Source organism: Gallus gallus, chromosome 11, assembly GCF_016699485.2.
Source record: "Gallus gallus isolate bGalGal1 chromosome 11, bGalGal1.mat.broiler.GRCg7b, whole genome shotgun sequence".
Classification (NCBI taxonomy): Eukaryota; Metazoa; Chordata; class Aves; order Galliformes; family Phasianidae; genus Gallus; species Gallus gallus.
Window position 1 is genome coordinate 4,441,600 of NC_052542.1, and position 22,998 is coordinate 4,464,597.

Below are 22,998 nucleotides of genomic sequence, written 5' to 3' on the forward strand. Positions count from 1 at the left end.
TGCTACCCACAATATCCTGCTTTGAAGGAGACACAGCTACCTTACCCTCTGTGGAAGGATTCTCCAGATCTTTCTCAAGTCCCTCAACATCTGAAATTGTCCAGGTTCCCTCCAACTCCATAAACACCCATAAACCCATAAACAGAAAGTCTTCCTGTCTTTTCTGTTCCCATCGTATCCAGAAGCCCATTCCACCTATGCCTCCAGCTTCAAGTTTCCCAATCTCTACAGCCCTTCAATACTCCTGTCCTGAGAGCCCTCTCTCTCAGATCACCTTTGGTGCCAACAGAACTGCTCCCATCCTCTTTCCCACATTCCCTCTGGCTACTGCTGGCAGCCTGCTGTCTGCTCGCCTGCTTATTTCCCCAAATCAGACCTCTTCTTTAACACAGAGCATGTCAAGAAGAACACAAAGAACAACTCAGCTCAAGGAAGAACAATTCAGCTCAAATCACTTTAGCTTGTAATTCTACTTTCTGCTGAGACAGAGATCACGGGAGAGAAGATCACATCCTCACAATGACACCAAACCAGTTAATATTCTTCCGAGGAATGGCGAAGAAGGCAGTATGCAGATCCTGGTGACACATCTGCAAGCAGGCAGGGTAAATTGGGATTAACACAGACAGATCTTCCCATGTAAAAAAAAGTGTTGAAATAAGGTGGGAGAGGGGAATAAACATTTTCAGTATGAGAAGCCTTTACGTTCTGAACTGCATTAGCATTTCTCTTTTAAATCTTCAGTAAAAGAAGCACTCTCCTTTTATTCAGTACTTCATATTACAGAATAGCAAATTTCAGCTTTTTCAAGCTCACTATAAAACCTCACCAGATTTCTCCAAATTTGTGTCATTCCACAACTATGAAATACACTTTTTAACTGAAACATACTTCAGGGCAGTTCCATAAGAAAAAGTACAGCTTAATTAAGTTAACTAAGCTGATTAAGCCATGCTCTTTCACCTATTACAGGAAATATTTAGCCCTGGAGCCATCCTAAAGGCACCTCACAGAGTGTATGACATGTTTTCCAGAGATACTGTGTACATTTAGTCACTGTGGAGGGGGAAGAAAGCAAACACCCCATATGTCAGCACGACAACAAAAGAAGTATCAGCTGATAAAGCAGCTGTTTATGTCCCATTCTGGTCTGGCAAGTAGGTATTAATTACAAGGGAATAAATGAAGTTAAGAGAACATTTTGCATTAAGGACACTCTCTGAAGTCCTCAGTCTCTTATATTAGTATTGTGATCTTTGTATGTTTACAAAGAACTCTGACAAATGGATTTTAAATTGAACAGATTAGAGCAGCCTTATTTTTAAACAATTAAGATTAATCTTTCTCCTTTATTGTATCGAAACGAGTTTATATCATGAAAAGAATTCTTTAAAATTTTCAATCCTTTCAAAATGTCTAAAAGCAATTTCTAAAATAAAGACATAGCTAAGCAGCATTATGCTTATCTTGGCTGTTACTGGTACAAGGGTGCTGCTCTGTGTCTCAGAAAGATTTCTGGCAGAGTGTGAAAACCTGGTCCATTTCAGAGTCTTTCCTGGGACCTGTCTGAAGTGTCGACAAGCAGCAAAGCTGAATATTAATACACTCTCCATCATCAAAAGCTGTTGCATACCCAAAGGATGAGAAATATTTTAATCAGCTTTCAGCTTGTCTAGTACAAGTCAGTTTATTCCTTTGGGATTATATATCTGTATGCTCAATTTTTGTCTTTGTACACTCTCTCTATATATATTACTTTTGAAACTAGCAGTTAAGCCCCTAAATCTGCTGTTTTGTTGGAAAAAGCCAGCCAATGCAGTGATTCAATTACAGTATTTTGTATCCAACCAGAAAAAACTAGAAAATGAAAAGCAAAGAAAAAGGAAAGAAAAAATAGCAGATTGGTCCTCTGTTGTGTTTCTTAGCAGTAAGACTTCTCAGAGAAACCAGTGGGACTTTTTTTTGTTTTGTTCAATTTTTTTTTGTCAATCTCATGAGTTTTCAACACCAATTCAGCTGTCATTTCCACCATTATCCCTGACTTCAAGCTTCAACACTGCAAACTCAAAATTCCATAGTGAAATGACCACTACTGGAACAGACCATGACCATAAACATGTTTTGTAAAAAGGCACATCAAGTATGCCCTACATGAAAGCCAATAAAAGATTAGTAATGAAATAATGGTCTGAAGAACCTTGACTGTAAAGCTATCATTGCATAATAACCTCTCTCTGCTGTGAATCAGAGACAACAACAGTTACCTTAAGGTTGCGTTAATGAAGATACCAACTAAATAAGGCTTTTTAAAAAGTGAGAAACATTAATCATTCTAATAATTTTTTTTATTCCTTCCAAAAGTATCATAACACTTCAGACGAGCACATAGCCAGGACTGCCAGCCTCTGCATTGTGCATCTGCATAAACAGAATATCGTGTTACTTCATCATTGCTTCCCTGGGAATAGATGCATCTCCTGTACATGTAATACCACGCTACTCTCTCATCTTCCCCATAAGAGAGAAGATGACAAAAATAAAGCATAGCTGCTGAAAGATTTTCAGGTACTCCTGAGTATCAAGGAATTCTGGGAAGCATAGCCTTTGTGTACTTCAGCACTGCCCAGCACCTGGTTCACAGAGGCTAATCTTAATTTCTATTCAAATCCTCCACAGAAATATAACCAGCCACTGGTGTAGAGCAAAGGGCTGAACAGAATCATCGAATCACTCAGGTTGAGTGACCTTAAAGATCAGACCTTAAAGATCATTGAGTCCAACCATGAATACTGAAGTCATACTACTGCAAATAATTTCATGAAATGGAAGCAGGAATCTGCGCAGAAATGAGAACAAGCAGTAGAGAACAATAATGAGTAAACTTACTCTGTTACGTGTCTGAATGAAATACGTCTGGAAGAAAACATCTTCCAATTCACCTATCCGTGCTGAGTCTTACCAAATCCTTGTGAAACCATTGGTCTTTTTGCCAGCTAACAAACCCTGTGAAGCGTTAATCTTCTGGTGGGTAGCAAACGGCTTCAAGATTGACAAAAATATAATTAGTAGAGTACATATGCATTGATATATACACATGTATATAAAATAACCAACTTCAGTTTATTAGAGAACCCCGGGAAGCTAGACAATATGAACTGATGCAGTATGCCAAATATTAAGAGCACACTTCCCAAAATACTGCATGCTAAGAATCGAGGCAAATTCATCTTGAACACTGCTCCACTGATGCCATGCTCACTCACAAGCATAGATACGGCCTATTCTTACCATTCCCCGGATCAGACTGTATTACAAAAATTCATAATGAAAAGACACGTCAGTAGTCTGATTGTGATATTAATTTCCATTATGTTACAGGAATAATTCAGAATTTTTACTACACTTGAACTTTATATTCAGATCTCTGCTGTAAGAATTATATAGTGTTCAGATTCCCTACCAGCCCAAAAAGATCTGTTGAAGTCTGGCGTTAACTAGAGATATTTGATAAAAGCCAATAATTATTTTCCTGCTGCAGAAAAGAAAACATTATATTATGTCTAGATCTTCAGGATGATTAAGTAGGAGGACGTATTGTAAGAAAAGTGCAAAACGGATGTATTCAAAAACAGCTAAGGGCTAGAACTGGAGGGAACCAGGGTAAGGCGAACACAGCAAGCTCCTGCTATCATACTTCAATGGACAGAATTTGCCCATTGGAAAATAAAAGCAAAACATCTGAAATGTGGCTTTAGTTAGACAATTTCCAGTCATAGCAGGGGGGAGGCAGAAATTTGTTGTGTCCTTTCAACTGCAAAACATTCTCTCCATAGGACGTAGCCAATAAATAATTCTTTTAGTTAGAGCAAAAATATCACAACCTCCATTTATTGATGAGGAACTTAAGATCAGAAATATGTCTGCAATCTAAAACCAAAATAAGACTTCAACATTTTAATCTCCAGATTGATTTTGAAAAGCACACTTCAGTTACTTGCACAAGTTAAACGGAGAGTCGGGGACAGAATCACCACCTAATCCAACAGACCACAATGCTTCCTACGGCAAATTTTATTTCTTTATATATAAAGCAAGGGTTGTAATTTTGAGCAAAGATTTTTCTTGTTACAATGTAGCATCTTCATAAACATATAAAACTTATACACATAAACAAAAAATCCATACTTCATAACTTCTATGACGGCATAAATAAGAACTAGAAATCATTTTCTATCTAGTTGATAATTTTACATAACTTGTAGACAACGACACTTTAAAAACACAGGAAATGCAATTTGAAAAAGTTATCCATGCACAAATATTGTCCTTTATCCAGTTCTTATACTAGGAGAACGCTTTTGAAAAACATAAAAGGATTTGCAATGAATAACTGGATAAGGGAAACAATAGCTCAGTACTACAATGCTGCTCTGAAAGTAACACCTCCTATTTTGTTATGTTGGCCTGTGACAGCAGAGGCAGATGGTGGTGGTATGGCAGTTGAAGTTGAATTTTCCCACCAGTATTCCATTACATGTTGTTGCTGTGTGACAGATGGCAGCAGAGGGGCACTCTGACCAAACGGCATCTGACGTGGAAGTGCGTAGGAAGCAAGAATACGGAATTGAACTCCTCCATGAGGAAAAAACTGAACCCACTGACATCCATTGATGCTTTGCTGGACATTTCTGGAGACCAAGCAGTGGCTGTGAGCACAGTGATGTGGCAGGTGGAGCATTTCAGCAGTGGTGACAACACAAGTGCTCACCTCTGCTGATGCAGAGTTTTACGAGTGCAGCATGCAGGCTCTTGCTCATTGCTGGTGAAAATGCAGAGCTAATAGTGCTGACTGTGTTGAAGAATAGTGTTTGTCACTGATAATTTGTTCCATCCAGAAGTGTTATTGTGCTCTTTGTACATGTTACAGTTTCCATGGAAATAGGAGGCATTACTTTCAAAGCAACAGTGCAAAAATCAACCCACGTACTACTTCACCACTTCCACAGAAAATAATAAGCCTTACAAATCAAGCAGCACACTGTTAACAAAATATTCCTTTGTTATTCCCGAGCATTGCAAGGTTCTGGGAGAAAATGGTGCAAGCAGCACTGAGTTCTATACAAACTACCATGTCTCAATTCCACCAACTTCATTTTCACTGAAATCATCACAGCTCCCACTGACAATGAAAGGGCAATATCAGGGTATAAAAAAAATCTTCCCAGCACTGACACTGACTCACAGGAGTGCAGGAGGAACTCTGGTCCGAGCTTCCTCTCTCTGGCACACACCAGGTGTTCACAGTACTACCAAGAACAGCCCTCACCCTCTCTAACTTCTATTTGCTGTTCCTGCTGCTGAGAAATGCAAGCAATTTCCCCCAGTGTTATTCTCTATAAACCACTTTTCCCCTAAGTAAAATTCTGTAGGATCCTAAATCTATGCAAATAAGTTAATATTAGAAAAATCAATTAAAACAGACACCTGTGTATGTATGCACATACATATGCATGCTCCAGCAAGCCATCCAGTCTGAGAAGACTTCTATGTGGGATGGAGCATGCAGTGTAAGTCGCTATACTCAGCTCAGACGCGGATCAATTTATACAGCAATTTGAGTATAAAACTGGGGCATAACCTACATGTATGACTCCTGATTTCTGCTGATTACGTTGCACATATTTATGTTTTAAATCATAGAATGCTTTGGGTTGGAAGGGACCTTTAAGAACACCTAGTTCCAACCCCCTGCTATAGGCAGGGATGCTTCCCTCTAGACTGTGCTGCTCACAGCCCCATCCAGCCTGGCCTTGAATGCTTCCAGGGTGGTGAATAATACTAACATGGAGCTCACTTTATAGCAAGTATACATACATAACATGCATGACCATATACATCTGACTGCATACAAACATAGTGAACACAACAAAAAGAAGCCTTATTACAGTAAGAGTTTAGGCATAAGAGAACAACACTACAGTTGTTCTGAGCCAAGGCTCATTGAGGCACAGCATCTTGCTCCCCTGTAGGACATAAGGTGAGGTCTTCTGTCCTAAACTCTTCTTCCTGCCTCATGCCAGTTCGCATCACAATCTCAAATGTTTTCAGAGCAATTTTCACCATGTGCTACGTGAGTTGGAAGAGTGCCTTTTGAGCAGTTCCACTGTATAATAGAAATGTTAGAGAGCTTCACATCAGCCCAGCTTAGATATCAACCAGCTCACAGAAGGGTTAAAAATAGAAAGTGCTATCCACTGGTTTGCTGTGATGTTCCTGTAGATATTGTCACTGGATGTATCCTCAGTAGAATTCTATTCAACACCTCTGTCTTTAAGTACAAAGCTGTAGGCTGTAGCAGCTTTAGGAAACATAAGTATCCTTTTTTCTGCTGCACAGTATCTGTGTGTGAAATTCTCTAAAGGGGTTTAAGTATTTACCCTGAACACTATCAGACAGTTCCTAAAATTTTCCTTATCCTGTTGCAAAAACACTTCAAAGAGAATCATAAACACAGCCCTTTGTGCTTTCAGCACACACTTTGTTTTGGAAGCTTAAGTCTGAATTCCCTCAGAATTGTAAATATTTTTTTTTTTTCCTGAAAGATGTGCAAGACTTTTATTTATTTATTTTTTAGAAAAAAAAGATAGAGATTCTACTGAACACAATGCTGAATCCTTTCTCCCATTCCTAATGGCTAAAAATATTGAGGTCAAGGAAAATAACGTCAAAAATATTTTAATAAAAAAAGAAAAAGAAGTCTTCGGGATCAGGTTGTCTTGCTGCTGTTTGAGATCAAAGATACATTTCCAGGAATATCTGACTCCCAGTGTACATAAAATAAAACCTGCCAAAAATACATTTATTTAAAGGGTCTGGTCTAAACAGATAAGAAGAGCCCCAAAAGACAAGAGATATGGCTAAAATTTGGGTCTTTGAGCTCCCATGTTGCGCCTACGTTTTACATCTCATTAGGCAAACACTATCACCCATCACCACGTGCTCCTCCAATAAAGCAGTGTGACGCTGCAGTATCTAAACACAAGGGGAAAGCTAAAAGAAATTAAAATCATAGCTCAGGATTCTTGAAATTTGGCTGCCAAGGTCAGACCAATTCAAACATCAGTTAACTTGCTTTGCATTTTCTGAAAATGCTAAACAAACAGCCAGCCTGTTTGTGATCCCATTATCTTTCTGTGTGTTTTTCCCCCCCTCTCCTTCACCCCCCAGTATAATTGGTTAGCTCTTTAAAGTGCCAATTTCTAGAAAAGCTAGGAGAATTCCTTCTAAAATTCCTTTTAAAAGCACATTTTATCTTATAACTTATGGTAGTTATTGTGGAACTGAAATGCCTTGATTTCAACATATATTTAAGCCCTTGATTTAATTTGGTGGGGGGGGGGGTGGGAGAAGAAAAAAGAAATATATTACAACCCTGGGCTGAGATTCTGCAGCTCAAGTTTCAGCCCAGACTGTCAGGCTATAAGCCCATGACAACAGTAGCTTACAGCAGGAACTATGGCATACTTCATACGTAGCATTAGTACTGAAGAATGAAAGAGATCCCAGAAAGGAAAGAAAAACAATTTTAAGTGAAAATATCTCTGCTTTCTGATTTCTACTCAGTTGCATAAGCAGATAAAATACAGTATTGAGAGTAACAGTAAAAGCGTTATGATGAGTTAATGTGCTGTTTTCTGTTTTTTTTTAGAAGAACTTAAAAAACTAAGGTGAAACAGTGGTGCACAGAGCTATCAGCTTGCTTGGAGGCCAATTTGCTCATTACACAGGACATTGCACAGGACTTGAACGCTACTGTTTGCATACAACATCCGTAAATCAAAAGGTACATGGCATAACAGCATCAACACTTCTATTTTAGGATGCCAAAAAGTGAAACAAATGGTGTAGCAATTACTTGTGTTTCAGTTATACCGATAAAAATTAATTCTTTAGGACCTATGTTTCATTCCTTTAGGTAAACCCTTAAGAACAGGAAAACGGCTATGCTGCTAAATAAGCTAAGTCACTTTTTTTTTTCCCCTCTGCATTTTAGAACTACAGTTTTCTTCAACTTGCCAAATTCCTGTGTAAATAGGTGGGATTAAATGGAGCCTAACCTACCTCACATAATTATATACGTTGTGCTTTTATACTGCAGGGAAACTGATACATTTTAATAATCCCAGGATTGGCTCTTACCCACCAAAGTCAATAAAGGTTATTAAGGCCAACTGCCATATAAATACATTGCTACGTTGCTAAATGGACTGTCAAATCAGGAAATACAATTCATACCATACAGCACTACCAGGGTCATCATAAGAAAGAGGAAAAAAGAAAGAAAGAAAAAAAAAAGGAACACTGGGTATATAAAAAGAAGTCTTTAAAGATTTGGTATTTGGGTATAATCACATTTGTTTACTTTTCATTCCACTGATTTAATTTTTCAAATGTGAATCAGCCTAAAACAAACAAACAAAAAAAGACTGTAGGACTTACACAGTTCTTACTGATTTGGCACAGCATTGAAACATTTCCATAGCTAAAATAAATGTCAGATTGCAAGGTTTGCATGATATCAGACCCTAAGAGACAAATTGTCTCTCTGCTGAATCTCAGAACAGCTACAGCAAGACTTCCTCACATCACATGAGATTTCAGCTTTTCAGACTTCTCTTTGCTCAGAAAGCAAAGCTTGTACAGACTTTTTTTCAAATGGTAACTCTCCCTTTGAATTCAGCAAGCATTTATCCTGATGTTGCACACGATAACGTGTTAATCTTGGATGACTTTTTAAGAAAAAAACCACCTCAAACACTTGAATAGCCTTCATATTTTCAAGGGAGGGGGTAAAAGAGAAGAAGATTGGTTAAACTGCCTTAGATTTAATGGTTCATAAATTCATGAGGTAATATTGTGGGAAATGTGATGTTTTATCAGAATGTCATTCAAATGAAAGGTTTAACATTTACATCACAAGAGCGAGCTCTAAGTAAAACTCTCCTCAGGGAAAGAAATGCCAGGACTAAACATGACGATAAAATGGTGTGCTTGCTACAGTGTACAGAAACATTAAATAGAGCCCAAAGGTTTGAAGACACTGGGTTTAAATTCACTTAGCTGTGATACTGGAGCAATTACAATTAGCAGAACCTGAAATTCTGGAGGACTTGTTTTTCCCTTCTTTACAACTGCATTACTAACAAGGGAAAGAAAGGCACACGGGGCACCCAGGACTGCATCACTCCAGACACATCCACAAAATTCCAGTCAAGAGCTGTTAATCTCACACACAAAGAAAAATACATTGCTTAAGTATTTTCTTTTAAGAAATAGTTCCTCTTAAGAATAATACTCTACCGAGACAAGATCCACAACTGCAAGACATGCATACTTTAAGCATTTTTTCACATTATACAAGGGAAGATTTTATTTTATTTTATTGTTTTTACCTTTAAAAGAATCATTCAGTGAAAGTGATAAATTTGGGGAAAAGGCATTGCCTGTAGAGTACTGGGTACCTTCAGAAATACCTTTTTGATTTAACTTAACGCTGTGGAAGCTAAGCATGCACCAAAACACTGCACTTTTTATGTTAAATTGCTGTTGAATTTGTTAACCCACAATTGATTTCCTGTGTTATGGAATCTTAGAGATTACAGCTAACTTGAAGCAACAGGGATAATTCTTGATGTTAATGCTCCATTTCTATGCATTTTTATAAAGTCAGTGCTTGCTGTTGCATTAAAACTGCGGCTCAACATTGCCCCCTGCTGTCCCTTCGTGAAACACAAAGGACAAAATGTAGGTTAAAAACAAAAAACCCACCCCACCTCCAAGTCCAAAATACAGTAAGCATCAGATTTACTTATAGGCCCAACAGAACAGACATTCTCAATTAACATTCTCCTCTGTCTCCGTCAATAGTTGAAATTAATTGTGATTAATGTATTATAAGTCATAAAACATTAAAGCAATTTTTAAAATTTAAATTGGAAGCAGCTTCTGTCTTGGCCCAAACATCAGCACGCTGATAAATATCATCCTGAGGCCTGTTGAAAGGAGATACACTGACGCCACCATGTTTCTAATTAGAGACACATGGCAATGTCACACCAATTGCAGAAAACCTAACCCTAGAGAATTCCCCAGTTTGCTGTTTTTTCATGTTCTCAACACACAATGGATATAAAATAACAATCAAACATTCTTGTCTCTACCTCATCTAAGCCTCTGTTACAAGAGGGTAAGTTGTCATTTGAAAGGATAACAAACCAAAGGTTTTTTTTTTTAATGATAAAGGTCACTTCAGATTAGCTGATTTTGAGAACACAAAGATGAGGAAAAAAAAAACAAAGACAAACAAGTCATAAATCTTTTTCCCTCTTCTTCTGTATGACAGTCTGATGTTCAGCAATTCCTTGCAACAATTGATTTCACATACAAACATCCCACTTTTCCACACTTACTTTCCAGAGTCAAAAATCAGCCGTTGCCATGAAAAGCTTCCAAATACTTGTGAATGTTAGTGAATAACAAGATTTCTCTCAAAACTCAATTAGCAGCCTCTTTTTGCACCATACCTCCAGGGATTCAAAAAATTTCTACTACGAGTGATATTTGATATCCTCAACCACAGGACAAACTCTTCCAAGACAACCAGGGACAAGCTGGGGTTTACAGAGTGACCAACAGAAATGATGCAAAAGAAGCTTCTCATGGAGATGTAAGGGTACTGGCAAGACATGTTTGTCCTTGTAGTTTCTCCTGCTTACAGATGTAGAAGCAGGTATATTGGCAATTGTGCCCAGCTCCTGCAAAATCCCCCACCTGGGTCTCTACTTAGACAGCAACAGCAAATGAGCTAAGAGTGGTCTCCCAGTCAGTTTTCAAGGAAGGCAAAGATGTATTTTCAAGAACACAGCAACTATCATACATCTAGTTATTCAAGAAACTAATCACCTCTAGCTGGTCCTAGCCAGGGTGTAATTGTGCACATGAACTGCTAACAGACAGGTGAACCTCCACATGAGCCTAAACTTTCCCCAGATACATTCACCACTGCTGTGATTGGCAGAGTTGTGCTGTCTGTCTTGGTGTTGAATGGAGAAGTGGCACTGCACAGTTTCAGGTGCCAGTTGATGTGATGCAGCAACTGCCCATCACCTCCCGACACTGTTAAACTTTAAAAACAAGCCAAGTCAGGAAACAATTAAAATATCGTCTTGGTTTTTGGATCTTATTTTGCTCGTATTTGTTTTGGCTACTGGGGGAGAGAAATAAGAGGAAGTAGTGGAAGGCTGACGCTGATTCTACTTTTCATATGTTCTGAATAAAGCAGAAATCCTGTTACTACAGTATAATTAAAAACGTAACTGTTACTGCTTTCAGAATTAAACTCCAAAAACTTCAGACTATAAAACCAGTACTCACCATAAGCTCCATTTTTCTCCAAAATTCTTCCAGTTTAGCCATAGGCTTAAGCCACCAGTCAGTGCATTTCAAATACCGCTTGCCTTGAAACCAAAACTGCCTAAGCCACTCAAATTCAACCTGCAAGACAAAAAAACGTGGTTGTGTAAATCATTTATTTGTCACTAACTGGGGCAGCATTGGGGTAGTACACAAGTATAGATATGCCTGAGAAATCCTTTGGAAAATGACAAGGCTACTGAAGCATTCATCTCTAAACACGCCTTACATACAGTTGTTATTTTTATTTAGTAATACAAAGTATAGAATAAAATTGCAGCAATAAAATGTGCTAGAACACAGCCTAGTAAATTGCTATGTATAAAGAGCATAGCTTTATAAGGAAATATAGTTTCCCCTAGTTTACCAACCAGACTGGTTACCAGACAAGCTGCCAGTAACCTCAGGATGAGCTGCAGTGCTGCAGCCAGGCTCGTGCTCCCTCTACTGAACCTCCTGTACAGCCAACCTGCCCTGTGCACTCTGAGTGGAAGGCAGCTGTCTGCTGCTTGGTGCATTGGGAAGAACAGGGCCCACTGCTTTTCTGTCTATGTGGGAACTGTGCTTTACAAAGAAAACATTATCCCAACAAAGCAATAAAACTGTATCACGAGCAAAGTAATGCTTTTATTCAGAATATGAAACACAAATTTACAGTATATTGCTAGTTTGTTTGCTGCTGGTTTTTAATTTCATGAGTGACTCTTCAGCTTTAAGACATGATAGTTATACATAGCTTATCAAACATTCTTCAAGCAAAATAATTCTATTTACCCTAATTCCTGCTGATCCTGATTGCTATCTTTAATAGCCATCCATAGTTCTGGCCTTTAGAATTATGAATTTATTTTTGTTGTGGCAGTTACATTTCACACCAAGTTCAAAGTTGCTTTAATCATTACTTGCTACCACAAAAGATTTTGTTTATCTCTGCTTGACTCCAATGATGCAGACAAAGGCAACTTGACAAGGTGAAGGAGTAAAGAAAACTGCCCAAAGCTGTCACCAAACTCTTTGCAGCAGGCTACAGAAATCGCAGAGTGCTTCAGCTAATGTCAACTCAGTGCTTGGTCAACACACATTAACAACTGCAATAAAAAAAAACCTTAAATTTGAAATGTTTAAAACGAACATTAACTTTGTTAGTAAAATATAACATGATTAGTTGATAGACAAATCTTAGAATAATTTCAAAAATTGACTGTAACCATAGTGGCCTATAGTACAGAAGTCTGGGGACATACACCGTCCATAAAAATAGTTGAAGTAGTATTTACTGCCTTTAAAGTATTAACGAGGTATGAAGTATCAAGCTATGCTTCATTAAAAATCAGTACACAATGTTTCAGGATGGCTGAGCACACCAACAGTTCAACAAGAGCTTTGAGTACTCACTACTCCTTTTTTCTTCCTTATTTTTGCTGGTTGCTTTTACTAAGAGGGCAATAACACATGATATCTGGCAAATATGTTTCAGGAAATGAATCACATTAAGCCATTAATCAAAGAAAAACTATTAAAAAATGAAAGTCAATGCTACAATATGGCTCATCATGATAAAAATCTATTTCAGTCTATCTGATTTTTAACTATAATCATATTGATTTGTTACATTATTCTATGTAATTTCAGTCTAAGTCAAGTCTGACATCTTGGCCAGATCTTTAACGCATCTTGATCCCTTACAGCATACACAAGAGCAATAGACTAGTTAATTTTCTGCAGGATACCTGATCTCATCAGATGTCAGTGCACTAACACATGGCTGTTAAGTGATGTGGACTGACACATACCGGGGCTCTCATGCTCAGGTCAATATTCATCTCATGGTGCCTCAATTTAGCTCTAACCTGAGTTAAAAGGGGGAAGAAAAGACCAACATTCCACCCACCAACTTAGCCACCAAGCAGACTGACAGCTGAGCTGCTGCCTCTGACCAGGTGACTGCTGATTCTGAAAAAGTCATCTTGATGAGGCACAGGGACAAATTCATCTATCACTTATGCTTTAGAAATTAGTAAGCATGTATACTTCTGCTAAAATCTGCAGAGATACCAGTTATACTAAGTTTGTTTGGTATTTTAAAATTAACACTAAATTAGCATAAACTCTTCCACTGAATTCTAGTCACTGATCTCTTCCTGCAGAAAGAAGGCAATCTTACTGGCTTGCTTCCCTTCACCTCTTAATATGAAGAAGAGGAGCTATACTAAGAAAAAGCAACACATACTGGAGAGACAAATACTCAATTCTAGCCTTAGTGGAACTAAAGGTACAGGTACTAACATTAATCTTGTGCAACAAAACACTCAGGTTAACTGTTCTTGCCAAGTGTTTTGCCTGAGTTTAATTAAGAGAATCCTACATACTAGAGCTATCTTTAGTTCAGATAAGAAAGCAGTCTACACGACTGCAAAGGACAAAACTTAAACATATTAACATGGAAAAAAAATACATATGCTGCACATACCAGGAAAATTTGTCTTCTAATTAATTTTTGACTTATGACTTACATCTGTGCAAGAAAGCTCAGAATCAGGCCTCGTACGTCTAACCTCAGCAGATTTTCAGATTGTCCTTTAGTGATGATTAAAGGCCAATTTTAGGTTATAGTCAATACTGTGTAGTAAAAGGCCAACAGCAGCATTTGACATTTTGTGAGGCGGTGCTCCTCAGTCACTTATTTAAAAGTATTGGTTATTAAATGCCACAGATGTAGGTGATCTATATTTTGCTCTCCTGTACTATCCAGCCACCAAGCATGCTGTAGGCTCAGCATGACATGCTAAAACATTTTAACCTTCCTTGCTGCAAACACTGCTACTCTCCCTTAGCAGTGACCCAGCAGATAACACCACATACCCTTGACTGAGCTAGCCCAGGCTTCTCCACAACCCTGCAGGTGTACAAATGACAAACCATGACAGATGTACCTACTGCTGCTATGAAAACAGATCTGCTGTAGTCAAGAGTCACCGTACTCAGGAGCAACACAGCAACCAATTCAGTCTCGAATCTTCATCACAATAATCAGGGCTGAGTCAAAACCCGAGGGAGGACAACATCAAGTCTTCAAACTTAAGTACTTACTTCGAAGCCTGACAAATTTTAAACACAACAGATCCTAAAAAAAGTTCTTCAGGTGTTTTGTCTCATAGAGAACTTGTGGTTATTAGGTTGGTGTTGCTGAACAAGGAGCCTTGAGGCTTCCGCACACAACAAATTTCGCACTACTCTCAGCAAGTTAAACAATGGGTCTTTGTCAACCAAAGAACAGGTTACTGGCCAAACAGCAATCTGATTGCTTTAAAGAGTAAACAAACTTCATCCCTAACATTCCCTGTATCCAAGACAGGTCTGCAACAAGTGAACTCTGGGAAAACAAGCAATCAGAGAAGATATTCCCCAGATGCACAACTCTACCTCTTTTAGATGTCTTTCTACCCACCATAAAAATAGAAATACTAAAACTACACCTCTACTCCAGATCTTCAGTTTAATTGCCTTTTTTTCAGCACAGCAAGTCCATTTTTCTGTCCAGAAATACAGATGTGAAGGCACAGAATCACATCTTACTCTTTCAGATGCGCTGTTAGGCTCTTTCCCTCTGAATTAAAACATGTGAGAAGCTTCAGTTATGACACTTGGAAGTAGAATACAACTGTACCACCTACTCTAGGGAAAAAAATACTACTCAATTTCAAGCCCATGATCTCTGGTCCAAAGGTAGATAAGCTGCATACCGATACAGAAATACAGAGGTAAAACTGGGCGACAGTTCTTCATTAATTCTACATTTGGCTTTAGCTACTTCAGTTGCATTTTTTGTATTTAAAACAACAACGAACTAAGAGGGCAAAGAAAAAAGTGACCAAATCACTTGGTCATCATCACAATAATGGAAGACTCATTTTCATCAGTAGTCGACTGGTTTAATTCTTTAAAGAAAGAAAGCATGCTCTTGTTCCTCATATGCCCTCATATGAAACATGAGCCTAGAACCTCAATAATGTGCCTAAAAATACAAAGATTTATCATACAGTAAGAAAAGAATGCAGGACGTTTTCATATGCAAAAACCTGCATTAGCCTCACAGATCTGTATGCTTTCCCTTTAGTGATGTTTGATGGAAGATGTATTTAACACAACAGTAAGCAACAGCTAATTTTGTCTACTTGCTCAGCTAATAAATGAAATTTAAATTGTATTTCAACACACAAAATTTGTACTTCAAGTGAAGATGTGACCTTAGAAAATAAAAAAAAGGCAAGTGGGTTTTCTTTTCAAAGGAAATATAGGTCCTGTGTGTCTACTAAGACTAAGTGCACAATATGTACCAGTTAAACAATGATTTCTGTTACAGTATATCCCATACACATAACAGGAAACATCCCTGTATGTCACAAAGCAAAATTATTCAGGTGACTGCAAACACCGGGGGCTAGTCTCTCACCTGATGTAAATGGCACAGAGCTTTGATGTTAAAGGACCCATGCAAATTTACACCAGCTGTGCTTGCAGCCCTAGCTGTGCAAACCACATATGCGTATAGTTTTATGGACTGAGCCTGATTAATGTTTTGTAAAGCCCTACATGCATGAGACTTCTTTAAATAGCTCTAAGAGCTGTTCTGCTAAAAGCCAAGGGTGCAAATCTTTTGCTATCACTATACCCATTTTTACCAGCTTCGAACAAATAAAAATATGTTCTACCAAGTTTCGGTAGCAACACACAGTATCACATTCCTCAGCAGATAACAATTTAAACCCTTTACAAAAAAGTCTCATTTGAGTCTAAATTATTTCTGTAATACAGATCTAATACAACACTGACCGTACTTATTTTAGTAGTAGTACAGATTAGCTCCTTGAAAGTGTTTGAGTATAGAAATGCTGTAATTGATACTTAACAAAAACTGACTGATATTTGTATTTTTCTTTCTATTGCCGCTTTTAAAGAGATCATCAGTGCTTTAAGAAAAGCTGAAAGATTTGTTTCAGGTAGAAGTAAAACTTACCAGAGCAACTAAGCAATGTCAGTTCAAACTCCTAATAGATAGCCTTGACTACGTTTTCTTTAAATAAAAAAAAAGTGATTAACTAACCAGCTTTGGAAATGTCACTGCCATGAGAAGACCCATCCACTGTGTCACGTTGCTGACTGTCATTAACATAGAAACAGCAAAGTTGCACTCCTCATGACAATGCCTGCTTTCACATTAGAAAGAAGTACTATCCCCACAGTCTCCCCAGACATTTTAAAATGAATGCGTTTGCTAACACTCCAGACCATGAAGCACTGCCAGCTTCAAACTTGTACAAAAATGCACTGTTACCCTTATACATTTTACAGCACAGAACAACTTGAAGTACGTTACAATTATCTACACTACATTTTCTTCAGAATGTACCTTAAAGCAGACATTCACAATCATCTCACACCTGCTATTGAGTAAAAAAAAAAACAACTGGCAGCTACCTTAATACCTGACAAGCAACTAAAAAAATCTTGCATGCATTCCTCCTCCCATTTCCGCCCCTATACACCTCTCCCAGCAGCTTGGTTTGTCCACCACACAATGATTCGGCAGCCTTGGCACAATGAAACCAACACTACCAACAGCTCCTTGCTTCTACTGGCAGCAGGATCTTAAGAAGTCAAAAATGAAAATTTCATGGCAATAGAAGTATCAGATCTGAGTCAATCCCAATGGCTGTAAACAATTAATAAATCATAAAAAGCACATTAAGAACTTATATAGCACCATGCTTCATGAGCTGTTGAACACAGCACCAGACAGCAACTCTCAGAACTCAGGTGCAGCATTTCCAATGCACATCTTCTCACCTCATTATGTATTTCTTCCATTTGCTTTATAACTGCAGTTTCCAGTGATTTCAGAGATAAAGCTGTTGAATTAGAATCAGTTTGCAAATTCTGGAGTGCCAGTTCACATTGCCCAAATATGTATTCCAATGTTCCTCTTGAACACTAAACATAGAATAAGAACAGATATTGAGCCATGTCACAACACAGATGTTACTGAAGTAATACTGCATTTAGTTGTGAAATAAGCAAAGTAAAAGAGCAGAAGGTTGCATTTCTGTAACTGTATTTTATGGTCTTGTAAACAAAAGCTTAATGCCCTCTGGTTTGCTTATATAGCTGTTGGCATAAACTATGCAAAAGACTACTCGACCAAACATAACCAATCAGTAAACCATAGATTGAAAGGACTAATTCTCAATTTACTTTATAATTATGGCAGACAAAAATATGGCTGCATTTTCCATCAGTTGCACGTGTGTAGTTGTACAGGTTAACAGTAAGACTTCAACAGAATTTCATATTCAGTCTGAGCACGCTGTTTGTTTAGAAGCTGTAAGTAACATGAACAGAACAGATTTGCAATTCTGCTGCTTTTGTTTTCACTTCTTTCAAAAGAAAATATTTAAAATTCCTTTTGGAAAAAAATTCCACGCTATACAAAAAGGTTGAGAACACAACAGTTTACAAAAGCAGAGCATAATTACTTAATAGAGAAGCTTTTAAAATTGAAAATATGCATTTTCTTGCAAAATAACACAGAGACAGGAGCAGTAGGTCAGAGTGCTCTTAAAATAAGGTAAAATCCAGAACCATTGATGTTTAAAGCACAGTGCGCTACTGCTTTATGCCAAAGTCCATTCCTAGTAAGCAGTTTGGGAAATAAAGGCTTTATTTCATTACGCTTTTATTGTACTTGCCCATGTTTGATGATATGGCTTTTCCACTATTACACAAACTGGGAAGAAAAAACGTATACGGATACATGCATCACTCTTGCTTGAACAGCGTTACCTTTTGGTTTGCTCAAAAAAATAAAGTGGTTATTTCTTAATACACTTCAATTTCAATGTCTTTTTACAGTGCAGTCTATTGTTTTATTTCTGTATGCACTCCCGTTTAAATACTACATAAAGAAAACTTCTGCTAAAACTATGGACAGGAGAAGGAATGGGGAGGTCTAGTAATCAGAGGCACCCTTATGCTTGAGTATAACGCCAAAGCCTTGCTACCCAGAATGACTGGCTGAAGGGGCTCACTTTATCATTTCTTTGCTTCTTCCATCCCATAACGTGCAGAATGCAGAAGTATCCAACTTAAAGCATACTCATGACTCATCTTAGTTCTCCTGCTCTTGTAAAGGCTATTTTAGCCTGTGGACATTGGCGATGTGTGTTTTGAGCATTTCTACCTCATCATAAATAACACTTTTCAGCTAGGAGTGGGACACAAACACATAAAAAAAAATCGGGTAAAAATAGTTGTTTCTACACTTTTTAAGCAATCCATGAGGCATGGCATAGCACATCCCTAATTCATATCTTACATGAATAACTGTGAATTTAGGTGAATTACTAATACAGAAACAACCATACCTCAATCCAACTATAAACAAGTAACAGTGGTTCAAAGAAACAGTCTGATTAAATGTAATCCAATGCAGTTCTGGACAAGGCAACATGATGCTATATTTACAGTACTAGAGTATTACTTTGATGAATGCTCAAGTAGAAAACTATACTTTATACTCACATCTGCCACTCTGTGGGTGGAGCTGAACCGAGGTGAAAAGCCAGCCAGAACACAGTGCTGGTGTGTCATATTGAGATCATCTGGGGAAAGATTAGGAAACCTTGAGTGCAGGAAAAAATTATATATGCTCAAAGAAACTAACTGATATGTAGCCAGAATAAAAGACATCATGCTAAGCATTTACAGATAGAAATGAAGAATTCAGTTAGTAGTATCTTCATAGAGCTCTGGTGCTTAGCAGAGCATAGCTATTCACTGTTCTAGCATTACAAACAACTCTGCTATAGTTGCTTTCTCCCAGTTTCTATAGTTGAGAAGTGGGTTTTTTTCCCCACTTATTCTAGGCACAGTTCTGCTAAACAAAATGCAATCTTTCAATATTGAGGATTATGGAAAAAAAAATGAAGAAAAAAAAGAATTGGAATCTACAATCTCTTTTCTCAAATCACTGAACAACAAAACACTTCTTAGGAGAAAAAAATGGAAGAAGAGGAAAAAAAAGAAGGATAGAAGACAAAACAAACGACACGTTGTTTCATTTTTATTTTTTTTTCCTGAAATTCATGAAACGTTCTCCCTCCAGCTCAGAACTAAGAAATTGGGAACACCAGAAAGTGCAACCTGCTGCAAGCCATCTCCCTAGCATTTCATTGAGACTTTCTTGTAGCTGGCCAGGGACTGCCATAGACTGCAGTGGGCAAACTGGCCAGAAAGCAGCCCCATGACCCTACTCTGCTTTGAAAAACTGGGTTTGACTTGCATTAAAAATATTCTAGATACAGAAAGCTCAAATTCTGAGAAATTAGCACATTTTAGAGGAAATACATTGCCCTGAAAAAGTTCAGACTACATCTAGAAGCAACATTCAATGTTATGTTGAGCATCATTCATGACGTGCTTTAAATTCAGTTTTAGTGTTAAAATTGTGGCCCTCTCAAACTCAAGATGACACTCAGGAGAATATATGAGCAAGTGTTGTAAATTAACTCCTGAGTTACACTGACATAAGTTAGTACAGATTAATAAAGCCATAAACAAGTTAACTTGGAGTCAGTACCATCCTGTACCCATCCTGCTCTGAAAACTGCATGCAGGCAAGTTATTTGCCATCAGATCTCCCACATTTGTGGTTAGATAAGAGCTAGTATTGCATCTTTCCTGCCTTAAGATGCTGGGTCCTTATCTCACTACAAATTCGAGTGGATTCTGGCACAGAGATCTCATTTCAGTATCTATCAAAAAACTCTTAAAACATATATGAATTCTATTTTGCGAATGCTAACTTTAAATCAGTTTCTGATCTTATTAACAATATTCTAAAAGTGTTGGTTGTGTTGAAGTAACAAAACTCAGTAACAGATACCCAACGTTCAAATCCCAGAAAAGTACAGTTTTCTATCTGAATTGGAGCACCCAGGAATCAAATGCAGAAGTACATATGGCAAAATCTATATTTCTTGTAAATGGATTTTTTTGTTCTTTTATTTCCAGCACCTTCTGCCCCACGCTTCCCAATGAATTATCTGCTACGTTATGGTCAGATCCCATTATAGGACAACTAGCTGAGACAAGTCTGGGCAAGATTTATTAAAAGAAATTAATCATGAGTGTGACTGCATACAGGTGGCCAAAGCCACTTTAGAAAACACAGTTATCAACATGATGTCTGCTCAAATAATTTGGAGGTCTGGTACAAAAGGATTTTGACTTTACAGATGTAATACCAAGAAGTCATAAGACTGTTTAGTAGGTTATCTGATTACTTGCAAATGTATACAACTCTTTTTCACAGCGTAACCGACTACAGAAACTTCAGATAACATAACCTATATAAAAAATAGACACACAAAGGGATTTTTATTTATTATAGAAGCTTATTCTCCATACTTGCAAACAAAAAGTCATTTAAGATAAATGGTGCTTTAATACACTGATCCGTGCAAGACATGTAGTTGGTAACTGGCACAGAAAAAAAACACCAAGGGAAAGAGACTTACTGAAGTTCGCACAGGAAAGTGCAGACTTCTCTTTCAAGTGAAGCAGCACAAGCATGGTCTAATGTTATCCCTGTTCCTGCATGGCCTCTTTCAAAAGAGCAAACTAAAAAGAATATGTATGATGTAAGGATCTATGTATACGCATACATGCTTGAATATTTAAATTCTACTACTTAACTGGCTGAGCATCAGTAGAGTGATGAATAAAAGCACTGAAGACCGCATACTGTACATCACTGTATTATGACATAACAAATAGAGAATAGAAAGGAAATTAATTTCAAGCTGATCCTTACTGAAAGGAGCATGGAATAAAGGCTAAAAATGCAGCTTCCTCTAGTTGAAGAGCTTCTCAGGAAGGCAGAAACCACAGTTCATAAAATGCTCTGAAGATTAGCAACAGCAGTTTGTATTGTCTTTATTAACTTCTTTAAAAGTTCAGGAAGAATACTTGTATTTGGATGTTTCTCTTTTAATTTCATAAAGCGGGTAAAATGTACAGTGGGGTTTAAAGCACAGGCCAAAGCCTGGATATTCCACTCATCCCAATTACCTACAAAGACAGGTGAAATTAACCCACGCTACTCATTTCTGTAACTAAATTACATAAGTAAATGTTTTGGTTTTTCGATTGTTTTACTATGTTATAGTGCAACTTCCAAACACTCATTTTCCCATTATTTACAATTCTTCTCAATTCAATTTCTATGCAACTACACACATAACAGCATTTAAGGTTGGCTGATGGCTTGAAAATCCATACTAAAAACAAAGATAGCAGTAACTGCCAGGAAGAAATTATACATGTGCCATTTTATCAAACTCATCTGACTATAGGAACACTAATTAATTAAATGATTTTAATACACTCATGACTACTTATGTTCACAAATCAGGTGGTACTCTTAGACATAAGGGACTAGTTACAGAGACTGACAAGATGTGATAGAAACCAGCTCCTCTTTCACCCATCTCTAAGTAATGCTTCAATAACAGAAAACCAAGTCAAGCTAATTTTACTGTATATCAGCAGAAAGTAGCAAGAAGGCTATGCCTCCTTCCCCAAGAAGTTACAGGTCAATGGAGTGTGTCTTGCAGTACTTGTCTTTCATATCAGAAAGCTAGAAGGATGATCCGGCCCTAATTAAGAAATATTTTTAGTTTTTAAACAAGAAAGAGTGCACAAACAAAACGCCAAATGAATTAAGAGGCTGAACTAAATAAAGATGTCTGGAATTGGCCAAACATCATGATCAAAGTTCAGCAACAACAAGTTTCTGGGGTTTGAAGTCTTAATAATCAAGGAATATAGCATTTGGATTAAATGTGGAGTCAAGAAAAAACCATCGGGTTAAAAAACTCCAACACATTCAAGATGCTAGGGAGCAAAAAGGGTTCAAGTTAGTTTGTGGAAATAGAAGCAGATTAAATACCTAGAAATAGTTTAATGAGCTACTATATGCATGTGGAAGTGTTTCCATTTAATACTTATCTCTAACCACAAGCCAACCCCTGCAATGTGTGCACCCAACTTCTATACACTTACGAAAATAATTTTTTGATGCTCCTTCGACTATAATCTGCTAGTGGGTGGGGAGGGGTATAAGATTCCAAATTCATCTTCATGCTGTTTTAAAACCCTAACCTTCAAGCAAGAGCTTGATCTATGGGAAACAGCTGCAGAAAAGTAAATCTTCTCCCTTTGAAAAAGTCCAGAGTGTATTTTTGTTAAGTATGTTTTGAAGTCATGGTAGGAAAATTAGTGAAAATTGTAAATCTGCTTGCCAATCTGGTTGTGTCTAACTCAGAGATTAGGGGAAAGATTCCAATTTAATACTAAGACCATGACAACCCTAGTTAAGCATGCTCTAGGGCAGAGCAGATGGGGCCCTTTGCTCACCTCCACACGTTTTGGATTTATTGCATGCACCCAACACGTTTCATATTAGAC

The 22,998-nt window shown here is 37.6% G+C and overlaps 1 protein-coding gene across 2 annotated transcripts in view; it reads right to left on the reverse strand.

Annotated features, from left to right (window-relative positions):
- Nucleotides 1-22,998, reverse strand: part of FTO (FTO, alpha-ketoglutarate dependent dioxygenase) — a 222,448-nt gene that overhangs the window by 145,937 nt on the left and 53,513 nt on the right. For both annotated transcript variants that reach the window (NM_001185147.1, XM_040707054.2), the window contains 3 exon segments: nt 11,434-11,553; nt 17,320-17,463; nt 19,051-19,130. In NM_001185147.1, coding sequence (NP_001172076.1) covers nt 11,434-11,553; nt 17,320-17,463; nt 19,051-19,130 — 344 coding nt within the window.